The sequence below is a fragment of the Melanaphis sacchari genome, unplaced genomic scaffold, assembly GCF_002803265.2.
Source record: "Melanaphis sacchari strain LSU unplaced genomic scaffold, SCAv2.0 Contig28_pilon_pilon, whole genome shotgun sequence".
NCBI lineage: Eukaryota > Metazoa > Arthropoda > Insecta > Hemiptera > Aphididae > Melanaphis > Melanaphis sacchari.
The window spans coordinates 1891713-1916630 of NW_020271162.1; the positions used below are offsets into that span (position 1 = coordinate 1891713).

At 32.7% G+C, this 24918-nt stretch overlaps 1 protein-coding gene across 1 annotated transcript; it reads left to right on the forward strand.

Moving 5' to 3' along the window:
• Positions 1-499: 499 nt before the first annotated feature.
• LOC112595619 (paired box pox-meso protein-like) lies at positions 500-23246 on the forward strand. Its single transcript, XM_025340895.1, is given in 3 exon segments — positions 500-1258; positions 21021-22465; positions 22467-23246. Coding segments are annotated over 3 exon segments (1923 nt in total). The 5' UTR covers positions 500-1188; the 3' UTR covers positions 22875-23246.
• Positions 23247-24918: the final 1672 nt, after the last annotated feature.

Here is a 24918-nt window from a genome sequence, read left to right on the forward strand (position 1 = left end):
GGAAGTTTTGACACCGGTTGAAAAAAAAATAAAATATAAGCCGTCCACCGCTTAAGCATACGTATTAGGTATACATATCGTTTCACGCAACAATAATATGTTGTTGCCCATATACAGTCGTATATAATAAAAATTTAAAAAAATAAAAAACCTGCGCCCTTCGCTCTGCGTACGCATTGTGACGATACGGGGGGGGAGGGGGTCTGCCGTGCGTCGGGTGGATTTCGTGTAGAGTGGTACAGCCGCAGGCGGCGGTGGTGGCGACGACGACGATTGGTGGCGGCAGCAGAGTTTCCGTCACCGGAATGGGCGGGGTCACGGCGTCGCGCCGTGTTCCAGCCTCCTGCGCTCCCGTTGAACCGTCGCCTCGGCGCTGAGGACCCCCACCCCACACGTCGAACTCGCAGATTAGCAACCGACCGTCGTAAACATAATAATACGATAATATTTGTTATGTAGCGTTAACGCTACGGCGGTAGTCGTATTGGCGCGGCGCACACGGTGCATAGCAGTGTAGCGACGACTACGACCACGACGACGACGACGACGACAGCGGCAGCGGCTGCAGCTGTGCACATACACGCGTGCATTTCGAACTGTGACCGTTGCACATTACATAATATCTTTATATCACGCGTCCTACACGTCGCCATTGTCGTCATCATCATCATCATCATCATCATCACCATCACCGTAATATTTTCGTACACTCGGCGCACTGCAGCAGTCATCGCGCGTTGTACAGCGGGACAGCCGATCGCCACGCTACCGTTACGGATACGGTACGTTGCTACTCGCGGCGCGCGTGATAAACGTTTAAACGCACGCGAGCGCGCACCCGTGTCGTCGCGTCTTAACGGTCGCGTTAATATCTCGGCGGCGGCGGCGGACGACCACGGCCGTACACCGTGACGGCGGCGCGCACGGCACCGGTAAAATCCGAGAAAAACATTAATTGTAGCGACTTATCTCGTCCGGCGTCCTACCGCCGTGGCCGCGACTGCAGTCTCGCCGCGATCGCGGTCGACGCGCGTCGCGTAAAACCGGCCGACAGTGCGTATATGCTGCCGCCGCAGCCGCTCCGGAACACGGCCAGCTATCGCGGCGCCGCCGCTGTCCACGACGGAGGCGATGCTGTTGGCGACCGACCGCGGATAACGACGGAGCCGACCACACCGCGGGCGGCGCATGGACTTGCAGAACCGACAACCGCGACACCGTCCACCGTCTGCTGCACCGTCGTCTGACCGTCCTGCAGGTACGTTTTACACGACAATGTTATATATATATACATAGATAGTACGCATTTTGATTGTCCGCCTGCTACTGCAGTATTATACCTACGCTCGAGAGTTCCGCGTTGCCACTACTATGTAGGGTATTTCCGGTGCGAGAACGTCGCACGTCTATAAATAAGATACGTAATCAACGATTGAAATCATAATTATTAAATTATATATAATAATATATTATAGTATATTATACGCATTGTCGTCGAATAAAACCCATTTTGGATACATCTATTTTCCGCCGAGATAATTAAGGTGATTGATATGTATATGATTATAGTTTTGGGACCCGTAATTATATAGAATAACATTATGTTTAAACGTGTATACACGTGTGACATGTAAGTCTATAAAACATCATTTGTTCGGGTTAGATCAGGAACGACAACGATTGATTTAACGTTCATATGACATACGTACATCGCTATTCGAGTTTCGTTAACTATATAAGCAAAGCCTTTTGTAGTGTATAGTCGGTCATTCTCCGCATCTATATAGATATTATTTTCATATGATCATTGTAGCTTTTAAATCGTGTGAATAAATAGGTTATTTTATGTTTAATTAATATAATAGTTGATAATTAATAACGCGTACACCTTTGGCGGTAAGTAGATTCAATATGCTCGATCGAATACGATTCGCTTTGATAAATAAATATGCACTCGATAAGAGTGCCGACGGGATCGTCATCGACCCACTGCAGTTTGCACCGGCGGCCGGAAAACGCGTCTGTAAAAATCGGCGGCGGTACGTCTGTAGAGCTAAGAAAAAAACCATGACAGTAATATTATGTAAAAAAAGGTTGTAGCTGGCTGCTTGTTGTTGTTAATTATATATAATATACAACTTCATTATTTGCAGTTCATCGGTTCATGAATTAATTAATTAATCGCGCGGCAGCGTCATCTTATCTATCCCTACCACCCCTTGCACACATCATTGACTTATCGTCATTTTATAATAAATACTAACAGTTATTATGTACGACGGACGGAAATGCATTGGGGACGACCGATTAATCTGCGCGCATATTTAATATTTATCGTGTATAATAGCTGTGTGCGAGAAAAAATATAATATCAATCACAATTACACAGCAGTAATCGATTACACGTCATTGTACCGTCTATAGGTGAGGATTCTGTATATAATATAAATACTGTATACGTAAAGCAGCTCCGCGTGTGTACATTTTTCGACGAGTTTACGGGAACGCTAATTAATATTAATAATTGCTTATTGTACATCGTGTTCTAGTACATTTATTATTATTATTATTATTATTATTTATTATAATAATATAATATTGTGGTTTGTTTTACATTGTTATTTTTCACTGCATATATCATGCATTCATGCATATGCTTATGCGTTGAAAAATTTAGTACGATTTATGAATTTTGTGTTGTATAATAACACGCAAACTATAAGTGATTACTACTGTTTTTCTTTCAAAATTCTTCGAGCGCGAGAGCGGAAAATAAATAATAACGAATCCGTTTCAAAGGGATTGTCGCTGTCGTCGCGGTATTAGCGCGTGTTTACATTTCATAATTACACGTGGGCGGCGTGGGCGTACGCGCACGGGAAGCAAACACATAACCGTAATAATCATAATCGCGTGTGTAATCATTTATAATTATAGCTCTGGCCGTCACAGATTTGTCGTCGTGGATGTTGGCTCGACGCCCTGTCGCGTATGATATAAGTGTTTTTTCTCTTTATATACGTTTTTTATTTTTTTTTTTTTGGCCTTTATTATAATATACGTGCGAGGCGATATAAATAATACAACACTGACAGAGCAGCCGCGGCATATAATTTTTTTTGAATACTCGCGCACCCGTCTACTTATATATTATAATATGTTTGATTTAAATTATAAAACTAAATTATTATACACGATTTTCAAAGCATTGTTTTCCTGCAGTAGGTATTGGATTTCACTATGTACACAATAATTAATTTCGAACATCATATAATTTATGAAATTGTAATATACTACCACTAGCACCACAGGCATATTGCTCAAAGGGAGCAATAAATATTATTGCAAATCACTTTTTGTTTCTATTTTAATTTATTACATGGATTTTCGTTTTAAACTTTTAAGATTGAAAAATTTTTGATTCACGAACCAATATTTAGAGAAAAATCTGATTTTACAGTGCCATTATTACAATGTTATGCTTTGTTCGTAAAACCACATAGGTATGACGAGTGTTTATGTATACAGGATGATTCAAAAGAATGCTTATTTTTTACCCTAATCTATATAATATCTAAGAATTAATTTTATTCAAATTATAACTTTAAAAATTTTTAAGTATATTTATAAAAATCATAATAGCATATAATTATTTAAGTTTTTATACCGTTTAAAAAGTGTCTTGTGTTGATGAGAACTTCTTTTCCTAACGAGAATCAACCATTTCTACTAAAAATTATTAAGGAAGTGTTTTTTTTTTTTAATGTTTATATCTACAAAACGAAATTTAAATGAGTATCTTTGAGTTTGTAAAACATGTTAGTGATGGTATTTTGTTCATTAATAAATACATTTTTAATGATTTTATAAAAATACAAAATACCAGAACAATTTAGTATTTACAAATTATAAAATGTTACCTATTAGATATTATTATAACTTACTTTTTTAAATCGTCATAGCTTCTATAAAATATACATTTTTCAAATTAATTGATTCATTTTAATGGATTTATAATCTTTAGTTAACAAATTTAATAGTTCGGGAATCACTCATTCAAATTTCTATGATTTAACTTAACAAAATTTAAAGTAACTATTAAGATTACAAAAACAAAAATTTCTGATTTTAATTTCTTGTCAGACAACTCATTATCAACTTTGGAGTCTGAAAAAAAAATGATTAATGACTTGATATTAAAGTATAATTGAGATTTAAACGTTACAGAGTTAAAAATATCAAATACCAAGCTCCATTATTAATGACAACATTTGATAATACAACTCAAATAGATATTCCTAAGCATATTCATCAGTACTCTTTACAAGATTTATATCCGAATTTAGAAGCGGCATTATAGGAATATTTTTAACGATTTCTGTCACTACAGCTACTTGTGAAAGGAGTTTCAGCAAGCTGAAAATTATAAAAAATAATTTTAGATCAGCAATAACTAATAAGTCAAAGTCGTCTCACTATAGTACCTATGATGACTATATTATCAATAGAAAAAGAATTGAAAACTTGGCCTATTTGGTCTCAACCCATTACAACTATCGGCGAATCACACTGTATACATTATATATACTTAAATGCTATAATATTAAATTTAGTAAAAATAATGTAGGTACTTATATAATACATGTACGTACCCATGTTTACACATATGCTTATATATACTTTTACACGATATGATTTAACCGATGTGCACCACTTAACTGCCCGACAAACGAGAGCGGCCTGCAGTAGTCGTGTTTGCGCTCGTTTGTTTGTCGATTTGTTTGACGTGTAATACCCGCCAATACTACCGCAGTCGCCTTAGCCGCCGCCAATGAAACAAACATCGTCGGCGTCGCGACGCCGACGGTAGCACCGGTAACGTCGGTGGCTATTAGCAATACGGCGCGGTGTACGACAGGGCGGTCGCGATTAGCTGCAGCGCACACAGAAACACAATATCATATTATTATTGTTATTTATATGTGACGTGCGGCGTAGTTGGATGTAAACCTTTTAATTCGGTCTCCGCCGATGTGATGACATATCGTACGCGGGCAACAGTGCAAACACGGGACCGCAACGACCGTGATGGACGGGAATAATATACCTGCGAAAGATATTAGTACGGTGGAGGTTGTGTGTTGTACCTGCGCGGCGCTTAAAATACAATAAATCCGTATAGGTACGGGTCGCGATCGACTCCGCTGCCGAGTCGTCGCCGATTATCGTTTCTCTCACTCTCTTTCTCGCGTGATGATATTTCCGCGGAACGAACGACACAAAGAATATAGGTACTTTACGGAGCCGCCGCCGCCGCTGTCGTTGTCGACACCGGCGCCGGAAATCGGTTCCGTCGTGTTTACAGACACACATTGTCGCGTCAAAGTCGCACGTAAAAGTATTATTATTATTATTATTATTATTATTATTATTATTAACGTCCGCGGAAGAGCTGCACGTAGACACTACAACAGAAGACGATCGACGCGTCGGCGGAAAGGCGCACGAGATATCCAGTGGATGTCGTTTGTGTAAACCCTAGACGCCGCCGACGCCCGTATAGCTGCCGCTTGTATTTCGTGTTGTTGTAATAGTCGTTGTAATAACCCAATACATAGGAACGCAGTCGTTTCCACTAATATAATAATATTCGTAATTATAATCGTAACGAGGATCCCTCTGTTGTCGCGTAGGATATATACCACGACCACTCCTCTACACCACACCGCCGTCCATCGGTCGTGCGTGAAAACACGTGTAAAACACGGGACACGGGAGGCAGCGGTGGCGGCGGTGGCAATAAATAAGACGCGCGGCTCACCAAACCGAGCACTGCGGGCACGGCGAAGAGGTTAGGGCGGTGGCGGTTGTGGTTGTGGCGGTCGCTGCAAAGAAACAAACCGGCTAATTATAATGTAAATGTGAAAATGAGCGACTGCCGTCAAAGGGACGGCGGCGGCGGCGGCGGCGGCAACGACCACAATTATATTACACGACTGTATGTACGCGAGTCTCCGCGCCCCGCCAGCCCACACGCGAGATCGCGAAGAAAATAACAAACATAATAATAATAATATATTATACACGGCCCCCCTCCGCCGCCACCGCCGTCGTCTTTGTTCTAATGCCGCCCGCCACCCCCCGCGCCTTCCTCCTCGTCACCGTGTCCATGCGCGCGCACACACACACACACACACACACACACACACCGACTGAAGTTGTCGTCAAATTAGTTTGCTACTGCTGCGCCTGTGTCTATAATAACAGTATCGTACGTCGAGAAGCACAAGAACCGACGGCGGCGGCGGCGGAGGATAGATGACAACAGCAGTAGATCACATCGGTCGGAGCGTCGCCGCGCGCGTCTTATATCGTGTCTCGTTGTTTGTGTGTCTGTGTGTGTGTACGTCGTTTTGTCATGTTTGCCGCCGACGCCAATTAATTATAATCATCTCCGCGACTTTAAAAAACTGCCGCCGTCGCGACCGCCTCTGACTATTGTATATATATTTTTATTTATCCGGCGACGGTGCCTTCTTCCATTTAATATGTGCTGTGCGTCCCGTTTCCGTCGACGTTGTCCCTGCAGCGCTATCCACCCCACCCCATTCATCCAACGGTTCCGGTTCCGGGAGGGGTTCCAGCGACGAACCACCCGCGCACCCATTGTCGGACTGCAGCGATCGCTTGACTAGGTAAACCGAAATGTTTTTATGTCATTGCTGTACGCTGCTTTAGTTGTTGCCTACTGTACAAGCAACAATGTACGATAATAATAATTATATCGTACTCGATCCGATCAATGCCGCCGCCGTTACTAGACGACGTGACTCTAATTTTCAAGTAAACCTATATGTATAAATCTATATGATTATTTTGAGACTGTAACTATATGCAGTTGTTTAAATCTTAAATATTTATTCGTTTTTAAAAAAGAATTATCGTTTGTTAGTATTCAAAAATTAAAATATTTTTAAATTGTAGCCATATATTATGAAATTATCATAATAAAAACAATTAGCACGGATATTCCTTATTGCATGTTTTTTTTATGTATAATGGTCGGAACTGATAGAATTTGGCATCAATCCATCAATGATGTTGATAATTATCGCATAAGATTTGTATCCGGTTCTGCACATAATTGCACATGCATTTTTTCCCTGATTACAATGACGTGATTACATAAGTTAAAGCAATAAAAGAATAGGCATGTGTGAAGTAAAAATTATTCACTCATAGGTATAATATCTATATCATTCGAATATATAATATTATAGAATAAAATATGAAAATGCATAGACTTGTATAAACGAGTTATTGGTATATTATCATGGTAACCTATATCTATCAAGAGGACGGTGTACTCGGACAAATAGTTAACAGAATTTGTTGCCAAGGTATGTCATCTTAATTTTATAATCATATGTCACTGTGTAGCATTCTGATTGAACCGCGGTTGTCGCTTATAAACATTATATAGTTGTATATCTTACAACTGACTCGTCGCATTCATTAATAACTAATAGTTTGATAATATTTTGTTTAATAAAAAATTGAGCACTTGTATTTTAATTTAATTTTAACTTCTACATTTTTAAAACTCTGCATACCATATGGCATACAATCTTTTAAATATTTGTATTCACCGATTCACTAGATCTAAAATAAAATAGTCAGGTACACAGCATACGATGGCATGATGTATGGATAGGTACATGACGTGTGTTTCGGGGGGTTGGACTCTGAACTGCACGCGTGCAAGAATATTTTCGGAGACACGAAAGTCGCGGGTGAAAAGGTCTATTCTTGCAGTCCATCGTCTTGACGCAGAAAAAGGGCGCTCGTGCGTTGTAGACGATATATATACCTTTATACCTATATATGAACATCATATTTGCAGCGTGTCACCATAAACCCGGGTTTGACACTTTTTCGTGTAAGCATACAGTACAGCATAGGACATAGGTTAATAATACATAATTGTGTGCGTATGTTTTTGGCGGCAGCTGTAGCGCAATATATATATATATATATATATATACACACACTTGGTGAGTGTATATATATAGTTACAAGCAGATGAATATAGCTTCTTCTTTTGCCTTGAAGATCAATAATTAGGATCCAGCAATACACTATAAAGGTTGTATTAGTATATATATATAAATTGACTTAAGGTTCATAGTCCATCGCCGCTCATTATTTAAATCTGATTCTCATTATCTCGCGTCATATATAGTCTCTGTTCATTTGCCGTACATATATATATATATATATATGTTGTAGTAAGGGTTAACCATCTAAATGACACATTCGGCCAAGAACGTTCTGCTGCAGCTGCCCCGACGAGTATTATACATATGTATATACTTACTAATGTACATCTAAATATTGTGTTCCGTGTTTGGGCCCTATTAGTTATTAGCCAGCAATTTTTTCGTCGAGCTGACATATAATATATGGTTCTGTATAAATCTTTATTATAAACAATATTTTGAAACACTATATAATTTCGTATAAGATTGATCGTGTTTATAGGTACTGATAATTTACACACATAAATTCTATTTTTTTAATGATATATAAGATTAAAATAATTATTTTTATTGTTAAAAATTATTCTATTTAAACAAGAGAATAATCATTAAAATAATCTTTTAATTTCCTGTTTTACACATTATTAATCTATTTAAGTTAAGTTACTGATAAATCATGTTATTTGTATCAATAATAATTATAATGTTTATTAAATTGTTATATTCAATAGTTCCACTTTTTTATAATTAATACATTTAAGTTTTAAAGTAAATAACAATTTATAAAATGTATATGTATGTATATCGGTTTAATAATAAATGTTACAAATATTATTTATAAGCTATAAATCATATAATATATTAGATACTATTCAGTTTATTGTCTTAAACATACTTAAAGGATTTAACAATATATATACTAGGAAAATTACATTAAATTTAAAATGAAAAATTATAACGCATGTTATTGTTGGAATTTTTTTATTTTCAATAATACATTAATAGTTAACTGAGAATTTTTAATATATAATATTCAATAGTTATAAAAATGGTTATTTAAATGGTTTTAAACTTATTAATATGTTTTTTTATTTTTAGCATATTAAATTAGATTATTCTTAATGTTTCCTTCCAAATTTTAATTTATTGTTTCTTATTACTACTGGTATATAAGTTAAGAAAATTAATTTTATAAAAGATATAGCGATGTGTGACACAGATGTGATTTTGGTTGTAAAATCGCACTAATATATTAACTTTGTTAAGTGTAAACTGTAAACTATTTAAAATTTTTTGAAATCGCAGCTTCTTTATACATTTATTTATATTTTTTATTATGCTTTTGTGTGCTGGTATTTTGTCATCGTTTGTGATTGGTGGTGGTACGATGAGATCAATGAAGATGTAGTGGCCAATTTTGTGGGTGTAAAAATGTTAGACACTGCCCTATAATTCCCCCTCGTTGTCTTTATTATTTGTTATGGTACAACCCATTTACACTTCAAACTATTTTTATCTTAATACACAATTGGGGTGAATGTTTGGTTATAATTTTTTTTTTTTTGTGAAAGAGGGAATGTTTGAATCATTTATTAGAATCATATAGAAGAGCTTAAATAAGTAGTCTCATTGAAATTTATAGTTTTTGAATATTAAATTAAAACGTAATTTATTATTTGTACATAAATATTAAAATTAACTTTTTACATGGATACTATTATAATGGTTCTTTATAATTATGTTTTATTTAATAAAAGTATTTATTGATGTTTTTATTATTATACTCCCACGAGTTACGGCGACAATAGTCTTAACTTATTTTACAATAGCTTAACCAATGTTTTAAAGATATTATTTTTTAAATTTTGTCGATATAAATTTTATAGTTAGATTGTTTTACGGTTAATTTTAAATTATATACGATTAATGAGTAAAATACCTATTCACAATCCATTAATAGGTCCATCCATATTACTACTCTGTAGCCGAATATTCATTTTTCGATAACAGCGGTGTTTAGAATATACATCTTTTGAACATAGTGGTCTTGTCTGTTACCGTTAAAATTAAGTAAAATTCTATTTCAGTCTATTATTACAAAATGTTTATTAATTTATAGATTATAAATTGAAACAAGAATAATGTGATTTATGACTTAGTTATTATGTATAGATTGTACCTATGTATTCTTTTTAATATCATGATACTATATACTATTGTAAATATATTTTCCAAGCACAATGTATAGAATTTATAAACTTCAGATTAGGGCTATAATTGAAACTTTAATTATAATATTAACTACATAGATAATTTATTCTGTTATTCGTGATTAAAACTAACAGAAAGGTTACTTATAGTGTAACGCAAAATCATATGCGCCATATTTCTTAAGCATCAAATTATTTAACTATAATATATATAATAAAATAATACTAAATGGTGTTATATAACAATTATAATTTTATAATTTTATTGAGTTCATTTTTTTGACAGCTTTCTTTCTTTATTTTTGAATATTACGTATTTATAAATATTAAATAGAATGCATTATATTATGAGATTTATATAAATTGATAAATTTAATACATATGATAATAATATTGATAAGTTATTTAATAACATATTATAAAGCCAATAATGTATGTAAAGACCAAAGGAAAATATTGTCAATTAATAAAAACAATAAAATAAATCATACCACTATTATATTATATCTTAATTTTCTTCATTAGTTCAAGTTATTTTTATTTATTATTCTAAAATAATTTTATTATCAGGATTCGTTTAATTAAATATTTTATACATTTTATTTTATTATATTAATGTTAATTGCTCTAATTGTATAGTAGTTACTAATGATTACTTACTTTTTTTTTTTTTGGCAAAGATCTACTAAGAACATTTTTTTCTTTGAGGATCGACTTCTATATTATTGAGTACCTGCCTACTATTTACCTATAACTATTAATAAACATTAATTTATATAAACAATAAAATTAAAATGTATAGCCTAAATAAAAATTAAATAAGTAAAATATTTTTTTTGATTAATGTGGAAGTGTGACATTACATATTGTCACATTGTTGGTCAGTTTATCATAATATAGAGAATATATAGCTGCTGACTGTTAAACAAAAACTATCTGCTTTAAATTAAAAAATATAAAGCTCAGTATTTCAATTTTATAATTTTAATGAAAAAAATGCTGATTTATTAAAACGTATATAATACGTATATGTATAGATCTAAAATAAGTTTATGTAACTACAAAGCTATTCCTTTAATTAGAATATTCTTATTCATTCTATAGATTCCAAAAATTATTTTCAAAACCTTGAGCTTTGAGGAATGTACCTATCTAATTTTATTCTTATAAATCCACGTCAAACAAATTACTGATTTGCGTAGAAATATTTTCAATATATGAAATATATTATTTATATATTTTCTGGCTTCAGAGAAAGAAAATATATCAATATGATAATCAGCTGTAATTTTTGAATATTATCAAATCGTCTCTCAAATTCATTGTATATATTTTCAATTTCAACAATGTAGGTATTTTCAAAAAACTTTTAATTTTAGCCTATATTAAACTTAGTACATTTAGAAAGTCATTCATGTTTATTTTTTTCAATGTAACTTAAATAATTTTCATTTAAATTTTAAATCTATTTATAATACTCAATAATTTAATTATGATTCCACCATTTCCTTGAAGTTCAAAATTTAAAGTGTTTAATTAATGATCTATATGTATACAAAATAAATAATATTGAACAGGTATTTTGATAACTTTGAATGCCTGTCTTACAATTTTTAAGATTTAAATTACTATACGTCTATCACGTTTTAGTATATATAGTTGCATCGAGCAAATAGACCATTTGCGTGTGTTCATTTACAAACATATTAATATGTACCGTAGCAATGATCCCCACCAGTGCATATGCAATATAATATATATATATATATATACAATATCTTATTGATATTAAATCGCAAAAACGCGATTTCGTGGAATGTTTCTTCTGCAGTGGCAGTAGCGGCGGCGTGCACGCGTCGTCGCTTCGTTCAGCTCTTTTTTTTCGTATCGTAAAAAATATATATATATATTTATTTTTTTTGTATGTTTTTTCTCTGGCTAACCGGCGCGCCTTCATTGCGCCGTCGACGATTAATTTCACATATTATAATATACTGCCGTACATAATAATATATTAAGCGGCACATATGCATAATATAATACATAATACACACAGACACACGCGCGCGCGCTCGGAAACTGAGCACAATATACATATATATATATATATATACATATATGAACAATTTATAGATTATTATTACTATTATTATGGCCGCGTATTACACTATTATACACCGCCGCAGCATGTACGTATAACACAGTGACAACGGCAAAGTTTTATTTTTACGGTGACGATTATTAATCTCCGTACGCGTCATTACGATCTCGGTACGGTCGAATTGCGAGCGCGTCTCTATTATATTATAGACTCGGCGGCAGCCATCCGGGTCCGACGCCCGCCGCTCCGCGCGTCACCCCCGAGGAGCATGTTCCCCCAACCCCGCCCAGCACAGCCCATAACACCGCCGCACCGCGCCGCCGTGTAATGGATTCGTAAATGACGCGTACCGCCCCTCGGCTGCGGCTGCGGCACTGCCTGCATACGAACACAAGCACAGTGCATGCACACCGAATACGCACACACACGCACGTCGGACAGATAGAGCCGGGCGATTGTAATTATTTTCTTGGCTCGCCCGTCCGTCCGCCCACCCGCCCGCGGAGGATGCGCCTACTGTACACAGTTATTTATACGCTCGCGTGAAACGTGAAAACGGGAAATAAAAAAAAAAAAAATAAATAAAAACCGACCTAAATGCACAGCCGCGACTATATTACTATTATTATTATTATTATTATTATTATTATTATTATAAGCACCGTATCGTATGATTTATCGCGAACTTACGAAAAATAATATAATTTATTGTATACCAATACACTGCTGCAGGTGCCGGCGACGGAGTTCGCGGGTATGACGTATATACGTCAATAGTATTTGAAAAACGATTTTACGTCCATATCACACACGCGTTATAAAATTATACAACTATATTATAATAATAATTGGTCACATTCCATGTCGCTTGACATGCTCGTCCTGTCATACGTTTACCGTGTCCTCTTAAAGATATTATAACACGTAACACTAAAAAATAGCAATCAATCGATATTAATATGATTTTGTTATAGCGTCTCTATACGCTTATGTGTGAACTGTATTATAATGTAACTTGGTTATACGTTATTGTCTATTGATGATTGATTTTTTTTTTTTTTTTTATCATAGTAGGTTGAAAAAATAATAAAAACTTCTTATCAATTTATAATAGATACAAGTCACGACATATTATTATATATTATCTCTCCACCAGTCTCCACAGTAGCAGACGCAGTCTGATATTTTGTCTAAGTTCTACATCGATTTCCGGATTTAATTAAAAACTGGTGTGCAAGTTTATATAATTTACATTGGCACTGCACATCAGTTTTTCAAAACTAATCTTTGCAATTGCTTTTATATCTCGATATACGTAATAGCTATGGGCAGTAGCGTAACCAATAACCATGGAGTATAACTTGAGAAATTAAGTTTTTTTATATACATATTTTATACTCTATAAATACAAATTTTGTGCATATAGTAACTTACATAGTATCCTTTTTAGGTTCATGGTTCATGAAAGAACTATTTTTTATTAACATTTCCGACTTACTTTTTCAAGTATTTTTATAAAAGTTTTATGTCATAATTTTTTATTTACTCCCCTTCCCCCCTCAAAAAAAAATTATAAAAACTCCACTGCTATTCATAAATTATTATTATTTGTCTAACTCTAAGTGTCCTGTACAAAATGAATAATTATAGTAATTAGATATGTATTAAATATGTATAACGCACACACATAAATAATATTCAAACTTAATACCTAATCGCATCTAACCAGTAACTATACACCCATTATAAAAATAAGTCACATCAGTTCTATGATGGATTCATATTATTACTATTGAATTAAAGTTATGCACAGGTACCAATTCCGTAATGTGATACTGATTTCTATTTTAGCTAACTTTAATTCAACATTCTCTTTCAAAATTATCTTATATTATCTGGTCTCGTTTTTTACTGAAATACAACAAACTACCTAGGTATTGTCACTTCTCTTTACTAATGAAGACTCTGTCTTAGTTTAGTACTTGTACCCAAAGTATGTTGAATATCTGTGAAAATGACCACATTATTAGTATCTTACATATTGAACTTGAATAGAAAAAGCAGTTACAACGTCTCATGTATAAATATTAAACCACCAGACTCCGGGTAAACTTCAATACCCAGTAGAAAAAAAATCTAGAACATCTTAAAGTTACCCTTGATATTTCCCACAAAGTTAATAACCTGCAGATCGTCATTTTTACTACCATTTTGAGTCAATTTACAGAAGTTTCTAAATTTAATAAATTTAATTTTTCTGACTTACAAAAAAAAAGTCTGTTCTTGTCTGTTCTAAGTCAAAATATGGTAATACATTTTTAACATTTTTATTTAAACACTTAGATATTACGTAGTTTTGACCCATACATACTAAGAAATTTATTCATTTTTTTGTTTCTATCTTAAAAACTCTTAGTTTTTATGTATATTTATTCTTCTACGTTAGCATAGAAAAACGTAATTTTAATATTGAATTACTTAAGATTCAAATTATTTACGGCTTTTATGACTAATAATTTTCAAATACCACCATATTTTAAAACTTAACCAAACATCTTTTCATAAATTATTCCATGAACTTGTGCACATCAATTAATAACTAATCTTCTTTTATACAGAAACATTTCCATTTTATTTTTATTTGGTTTTGTGTACAGTCATCATTGATTAGTTTTATGTTTGAAAATCGACCTAAAAGTTTCAATATTTTATTTTTATCAAATGATGATATTTCTTCATTCATAGTTAATTTACAATTTTCTAAATTTACAGGTATTAAAACTTCTTTTTACGTTACTGAATCGTAATATTTTGAATAAAACATTTTTGATTCAATCCAAATTCAATTTTATTTTATATATACATAATATAAGTTATATCTCCTATATACTATAATAAATACAATTTGATATTCTCATAACATTAAAAGCTCTAAAATAATAGGCAAAAATATTTAAAACAAAAATATTTTCTTAAAGAAATCAAATACATATTACATTAACAAATATGTAAAATGTAAATAAAATAAAAATATGATATACATTTTTTAACAACTTAATTTAATATTATCTATGCATTTTTTTATTCTTGGTAAAGTTTATAAAAAAAATTTTGATATCTAAAATTTAAGAAAAATTACCTTCTATGTATACTATTTAAAAAATAGGATTTATATTTTTAAAAAAATGCTTAAAGTAGATATAACTGCTTTTGTGCCATATTAAATTGATTTATAATTTGGTTCAAAATATGCAAGACTAAAATAAAAACATATATGAGTCATAAAAATCTTATTCTTACTATAATAGCTTATATTTTTTAATTCACTGATAAAAGAAAAACCTGCAGATTGCCTTACTATATTATAAACGTTTTACATTTTTAGCTTCATCAAATTTTTAGAAACACATTTATTAATTTGACATAGGTGTGTATAAGTTAAACTTTTACCATAAAAAATACAATGATATAATTATTGAATTAATTTAATAAAATTTTAAAATTTGTAAAAGTAAGTTAATCAGTAAATGTTATGAATAGAAAAATCATTGTTATATCTAAATTTATGTTAGATTCTTATCAAATAGGTACCTACCTATCTATAAACTTTATCCAAACCTACTGTTGTTTTAAAATGAATACACTTTCCCGTGATAGTTACTGGTCATCTGATCTTTATCAACACAATTGATAAAAAAACAAGCTTGTACAATGTACATGTTGGAAATCTGGTCTATAAATAAGTAAATTACTAAGAAATAATAAAATTAACGTTTTACGAGACGATCTTCGCAATAATATTACAAACGAAATTGTCCGATTGAAGCTTGAATACTGGTTAAGTCCTATTTCTGCCCAAATATAAGTACCCAGATTGTATCTCAAGTCCAAATACACATTGGTTCATAAAATAACGTATCAAGATATAAATAAAATAAGTAACAATAGTCTATTATAAAAATAAAATTTTATCAATATGTAATGCTAATTAATTTTGTTACACAACATAATTACATAAATATCAACTTTTATATTATTTCACCATGTATCGAGGATTTAGCGTAACCACAATAAAATTTCAATGGTGGGGTCCTATTTCGTTGTATGTACCGAACATTACAAAATATTCATCTTAGTTATATTATCATTTTCATTTTATCATAATCTGAAGATTGTGAACTATAATTAAATCAATTTATTTTTTTGTTTAAATATTTGCCAGGCAATAACAGATAATAAAACAATCAACACAATTTATGAATAATAAATAATGTATAGGTATATCTTATGATAGACAATATTTTGTTATAATGTAATTTAATATTAAAATTAATTAGTTAATTTTTATGAGACGGGCTTAGTAGATAAAATGTATTATAAACAATCTACAAAGGTTTTAATTCAAGTTATTTTAAGTTAAGTTAAAACTTGATCGTTAAGTTAGAAGTTAATATTAACAAATAATTAATTTAACTTACTAAATTTAAAATTAATATAGGAAATAAAACATTAATTTAACTCGATTGAAAAAAAGTTAATTTACAATTTTAATTAATATACGAATCACATAAAAGTATTTTTTGCTAATTATAGTATTAGATTATTATTTTATTTAAAACGGAAATGTAAATTTCAAGTGTACAATAATTGTGTATAAATGAAACTAATAAAACCAACAATTTCAGAAACATTTTTATTTTTTATTTAATGGATTATTTTTAAATTAACTGCAAAAATATCTAATTTATTTTAATAGTCAATTAAACCAGTCAAGTTCTTAAGTTAACTACACTATTAATTAATTATAGTTAATAATTATGAAAAGTTTTCAAGTTAACTTAAAATTTTATTAACTAGTCAACCTTTGATCACGTGCATTGTTTATTTGTATACATAACTGAGCTATAATCTAAAGAACTTTTGCGATGAGAATTGGAAAACGATGGCGGATAATGTACCGCCGCAACCTTCCGTCCTGGGTGTAAAATACGATCGCGCGATATACGTGCGAATATTCGCGTGCCGCAAAGCCATAATGCATATTATAATACGCTAAACAATAATGGTTTTGTGTGTAAATTATATGGAATACACCTATACATTTTAATATAATATAGCTACGCGATTTTTTTAATGAGAAATTTGAGCCGTTCGTGTAACCCGACTCTTGGGCGGCGGCGGTGACGGTAGTCAAAACAATATTAAATACACACGCACACTAAAACGATATAGCGTGTGTAATGTCTATGCACACTACAAGAGTATACATTTATTGTTATATATATATATATATATATGTGTGTGTGTGTGTGGCAATACAACATTAGTATACAAATTACATTATAGGTTATATGTCACCGGAAGTGTATAACGCAGTTAAGCAATTTGTTATATAGGTACATACAAATATACAAAAACGCACTTGAACCCATCGAATTGTTCTTTACGGTTGTATATAGTATTATATGTATCTGATGGATTAAATAATTATTAAATATTATTATTTATTTAAACGTACGAAATATGTACTAACCGGCTGCCGAGTAATCTGTAAAACGTCTTGCGAAATTCAGAGATAAATGTCCACTCTTAATAAATTACAACAACACCACGGTCCACGATGTTAAACACATTATTAGTTAAAGCGAACAGGGTACGTTTAACGATTTATAGATGGATATTAAAAAATATATATTTATATACTTTTATGAAATGTCGATATGTAGTTATCGTGGTATTAAGAATTGTATAATATTATATTGCTAAACGCGCACCTATAGTATAGTTATCTACAAGTATACTTTTAGACTCCGCCCATATAATACCGATTACATATCAGTAGGTATACGGAAATTCTTTTTATGCTATGTGGGTATAGAAAAAACAAAATTATATGTATAAAAATAAAAATAAAATATAAAACATTTTATTATGCGAATACATACAACTGATAGATATTTAAATTTTAACTCTTTTCGATGGATTTTATGTTTTGAAAAATTTTCTGTTTAGTATAAAAACAGATAGTTTGGAATACGTTTATAGCTATTATATATACATAGGTAAGGTATATATTCCAATACACATCTCATATAAATTAATTTTTGTTTATGTATTCATAAAATACATAATTTTATATATTTTATACAATGACTTAATTTTCTTACTTCAGCTAATTAAATAAAATTATGCTATTATAGTTTGTAAAGGGTACATTTTTGTTTTTTAATTCAATATAATAAACACCAATCAAAATGGTTTAAACGTTTAATTAAATTAAATTCTATTCAATATTTATAGTATTCATACCTATATAGCTATATAGATATTTAGTAGTCTATGTATTAAATATTGAATAATAATAGAAGAATAAACATTTTTATAGATATATTTTATTACAATTTTAAGGTTTAAGTCGATATAATAGTAATTATATGTTACTTTTAATATGATTTTAAATAATTGTGATTCTCATAAATTGTGCCAGTAACTTTTTTTGCACTTCCAACCATATGATTATTTCAACTTATCATAATATTTTTAATATTTATAAATTATAATAATAAACTTAAGACCTGTTATAAATTAAAAACGGGTTTGCTAATTGCTCTGCGGTGCATTAAGTGTTAATAGTGGGTTTGTGGTCAGTAATATATTTGAATTCAAATAATTCAATAATGATATATCATTGAATAAAAAAAAAATTTAAATATAAATACAATTCTAAGTAGAAACGATCAGCCTGTATCATTAAGTATATATTTTCATGAAATGTTTTTTCGATGTATTTAAAATAAAACATAAATATTATATTTATATACTATATTAATATATTATTGTTTTAATTTTTGAAATAATACCTTCTTATTCTAAACAGTGTGAATAAGCTCATCATAGTATAGATAAGTAGATAGGTAATAACTTAAAATTAAATTTTAAAATTTCCTTCAGTTTAATTAATTATATACGTAAAAGTTTTAAAATAACCATAGTTACAAAACAATTATTTTAATAATAATATTGGATTTACGAAAAAATTTTCATTTTTCTATATTTGTTTGTTTTTCTAATTATAAATAGTAAGTACTGGTAATTTTTAACCTTTTTAAAATACAAAATATATCCAATTTTCTATTTAAAACCACTCTCAAAGTTTAAAATGGAATGATTTTCCGACATTTTATCGAGTAAATGGGCGCAAAAATCCACACACACAGCACACACTCATCTTTTTAAAATCAATACATTCATCGATCCGCTTAAAATCTAAATTGTATATAATTTTAGATTTAAAATAAAAAAAGTAAATTATATACAAAAAAACTGCAATACCTACTAATTTGTATACACCTCCTACATGAACACCACTGAACTGCAGTTTTCTAGGGTTGTAAGTTAGGTTGGTTAGGTTAGGTTAGAAACAATTTTTTTTTTTACTGTTACAGTAACAGCTATAGTCATGACAACTAAACTAACAATTAATCGTTACTACAAATAATAATAATTATTTATTATTATGTATAATAATTTATATTATTTATTTTACTAACGATTTAGCATTACAAAATAATAGTAATCACTAAAAATATATTCTAGTTATATAATTTAATGTTTTCTAGTTTGTACTGTAGTATATAAAATATTTTTAATTGACTAAATGTATGTATTCATTTCATATATTAAAAACATAACAAAAAGTTATCTTATTAAATAACTTATTTCTTTCCTATTATGATGTATTTTTCAATATTTGGAATTGTTGTTTTCATAATGAATTCTCTATTTGACTTTTTGTGGTGTACCCATAATTTTTCAATAGTGAAGTATCCATTCTATTAAATATTGATTTTCAAATACTTTATCTTTTTAGCTTAAAGATTTTTTTTTATTTTGAATACAGTAAAAAAAAAAAAAAATTAAAAATTAAATAAAAAATAATAATATACAAAATTAGTGAATAATAATATATTTTGTTTATGTGGCTCATAAAAGCAAAATTTTGATTACCGTTTCAAAAAAAACATAAGAGATAATTGAGAAGTAATTTATAGTCATACTAAATCAAATGATTTAAAATTTTCAATAAAATTTTTGTAAAACATGATTAATATAACGCTATTGATCATAGTATTATTATTCATGATTTATTATTTATTTTACTTTGTTTTTATTTTTATGTCTTTATTTAAATATAAATATTCTCACTTGCAGGTACCTATATTATTTTTTATTTTAAATTAGAAAATTTAATTATAAGATTTTTTTCGTATTTTTAACGACTTTTTCTCACTAGAAATTTCTAAACGTTCCAATCAAAATACTATCTATACTTTATCATGGAGTATTTACTGTAATCATTTGAATCGAGTGCTATGACAAATCTAAAAATGTTATACCTACCAACATTTGTAAAATAATTTACAAATAATTAAAATTTTACTATACTTACACCTATGTTTTTATCACAGAAATAATTTTAACTACTAAAATAAATATAACCATGTATATAATAGGTATATAGATCACAGTTAGTTATAATTATTGATGATTTATAGGTCTACGAGTATTTATAATCTATTAGTTAGGTTATGGTGATTAGTAATATAATTTGGGTTTTAACTGTACACACGATTATAATATAATAATGATAATTATCGATTTTGTTAACAGAATTACACAATCGGCTTTCTCAAATGTTATTGGAACCTCAGCAACAACAGCACGGTGGTGGCGAAGAGAGAGGCGACGACCGGCATCGTCGCCATGGACGGCACCACAACGACGAGCACATGAGTGACGGCAGTGTCGGTGGCAACGAACAACAGCAGCAAATGCTGTTACTGCACCAACACCATCTGAATCAGCAACACTTACAGCACCAACAACACCACCCGCACCAGCAAGGCCACCAGTCGCAGTTGCTCCAACAGATGCCGCAACATCAGCAGCACCAGCACCAGCAGCACCAAGACAATGAACTGCAACAGCACCAACAGATGCAACAGCAACGCCAACACGAACAGTTGGACGGGCACCTCCACCAACACCATCAACAACTGCATCACGACCAACAGCTGCACGATCTCCACCACCAAAGCCTGCAACACCAGCAAAACTTGCAACAGCACCAGCAGAGCTTTCAGCAGCAGCAGCAACAGCAACAGCAGCAGTACGGCGAGGTGAACCAGCTGGGCGGCGTGTTCGTCAACGGCCGGCCGTTACCTAACGCTGTTCGCGTGCGCATCGTCGAACTGGCCCGCGTCGGCATCCGGCCGTGCGACATCAGCCGTCAGCTGCGCGTCTCGCACGGGTGCGTGTCCAAGATCCTCGCCAGGTACCACGAGACCGGAAGCGTACTGCCCGGGGCCATCGGAGGCAGTAAGCCCCGGGTGACCACGCCAAGGGTGGTGGCGTACATTGGCCGGTTGAAACGCAAGGACCCGGGCGTGTTCGCCTGGGAGATTCGGGACCGGCTGCTCGCCGACGGCGTGTGCGATAAGTTCAACGTGCCCAGCGTATCGAGCATTAGCCGGATACTGCGCAATAAGATCGGATCGACGGGACCGACCCAAAACGCAGCGTCGCAGCAGCCGACGGCCGTCATGACCGGTGGCGGCGGCCTGTCGCCGACCACCGCCGCGGCGGCGCATCACATGTACGGACCGTACCATCACCACCATCACCACCACCCGTCCGGGTCACCGCCGTCCGTGGCCGCGGGCTATCAGCTCCACCACCACCACCAACACGGCCAATACCACCACCAACACCATCAGCTCTACCACAACCATCACTACCAACAGCACCAACACCTGTGTTCACCGCCGCCACCGCCTCCACCGCCCCCGCCACCGCAGTCGGGGCTATCCCCCGCCGTGCCGCCGGCGACGACCGGCTCGACGTGCTGTTCTCCGTCCGTACCGGTCGCGGCGTCTAGGTCTCTGACATCGCCGTCACTGGTGACGCAGCTACAGCCACCGGCGCCGCCGCCGCCACAACACTGTTGGCCGAGTCCGCACGCCGTCACCGACATACTCGCCGCAGCGGCCGCGCTCGCAACAGCATCAGCACCCCTTGCCCGTCCAGCGCACCACCTGCGCCCGTCGCAACACCACCACGAGCAGCCATTACGGCGTCGGCGGCGGAAGCGGCGGTGGCGGCGGCAGCGACACCGCGGCCGCTACGACGGCCGCCGCCGCAGCCGCCGCCGAGCAGCAGCCCGCGGCCGCAGCGGATTACGACACGTCGGCCGGCGGTAGCGCCGCTGCTGCCGCGGCCGCTGCGGCGTACAACACGTACTGCAGCAGTTACTACCATCACGCAATGGTATACGCGGCCACGGCGGCGGGCAGTATTGCGGCTGCCGGCCGCCATCCGTCGCACCATCTGAGCACGACGCCGCCGTGCACGGCCGCGGCCGTGTGGCCGCACTCGATAGCTCCGCCGCCGCCGCCGCCGCTGCCGCCACTTACGCAGTCGCCGACACCGTCACCGCCGATTTCGGTGGCAACGACCATCGCGTGACCATTACCGCGGTAGTGAATTCCCGCGACGGAACTCCTAACAGAAGAGACGATAATAATATATATGTGATCATTGTACTATTGTCGTTTTTTTTTATGAGAAAAAACTTTAGGTACCTATTTAGAAGGTCGCTCGTCTGCGTTTAACTTTGTATGTAACTTTAACGTAATAATAATGTTATACAAGTTATAAGTACTAAAACAATTATTATGTACAATTATTTAGTTAAACACACTATACATAATATAGGCACATTTGTGTAATAAAATTGTGTTCATCTTTCCATAGTTCGTATGATTTGAACTAAATATTTTTTATTTTATTTTTTTAACTTATCTTGTACGATGTCGGTATTTATTATACTGTGCGCGCGTAAATTAATTAAAAACGGCCATATTATATTTTATATGTATACACTTTAAGTACAGAAAGTGGCAGAAAAAAATTGTAGTCCAGCCGACAAAATAAACTCAATTATACGTCGTCACTCTTGTCTATTGTATTACATGCATCAAATATATACTTCCATAGGTTAAGTATATTATGTACATATTATATGTTTATATACGTGTATTATTTATTTAAATATTCTTTTGTTTTACATAAGAGTTTATTATATATTAATATTTTACAACGTTGACTGTGGTTTTTTTTATTTTTGTTAATTATACCATCCAAATTATACGAAATTGAATATTAAAATACTAATACTGCCATGATGACCTAAATTATAAGAGCTGTAACCTAAATTATTGTGTAGGTTGTGGCATGTTATTCTATGACTTAGTTTAATCACATAAAAGTTATGTGAATATGAGCATTGATTATATTAATTGCAGTGTCTCATTATCAATTAATTACTAGTGTTATTACATTGTTTATTTTTTAAATTTATGCTTAACTTCTTAAATAGATTAAAGACATAATAATTTTATAGTAGGTATACTATGTATACCATCTTCAAATGTATTAACTATCGGAACATATTATTTATACCAAAATAAATATCACTTAATACATATACAAGGGGTTCGGTATAGGCAACTTTTTCGACATTTTACAAAAATGCAAATTTAGCTGTTACAAAATAATAAAAAGTATTCTAAAAGCATTAATGAATGGTCTCTTATAACAATACCACAAATAATTATCCAATTTTTAAATTTAATTTAAATAGTTTATTGGCATTTGAGTGTATTTTTAAGTATTACGAGTATCAACTTGAAAATTTTTGTGATAAAACAAAAAATAATTGTAAAGGATAAAAATTTTTTATAATGTTTTAAATATACATTTAAGAATAATAATTTAATGTATCAAAAATCATCAAAGTTTAATAATATTATCAATCAAAATTATGAATTATAATATACTTAATAATTTTTACGTTTCAGTGATAATAATGTTTATAATAGATAACAAATAATAAAAACGTTTTTAAAATAATATTATTTTAACTACTTGATAATTGTCAATAGCTGAAAAACGTATAATAGTTTCTTTCAGTAATACTTGACATCTTGAAATCGACAATTATATTTTTAATTTCAGCATCAAAAATTGTATCAATTATTACTTTGTATTTTAGATAAATATTTTGTTTTATAGAGTGATTTTAATCCGAATTTCTCGGGTACCAGGCGTCGAATGTTTCGCTTGTGAAAGCGAACATTCACATATACGTACAAAAATTACCTATACAAAACGCCGTTTATACATTTTATCAATGTAATATGATAATGATTAAAATTTTAATTCCATTTAAAAAAAAAAAAAAATGATTAATATAAATACTGAAATCGTGACATGACTTATTATACATGTGTTATATAATATAAATTTCTAAAAAAATGTAATAAGTGGGCTAGGATTTATATGCAACAGTATGGTTTTTTTCGCAACTTTTATTTATTACTTTTGTCCAAAAATCACCTCATGATGAGGAAAATTTTGATGTTTTTATTTGCATATTTTTGGATATTTTGAATAAAATGAAAATTATTGCATATTTCGACGATATTGCATAGTTTTGCATATTTTTATA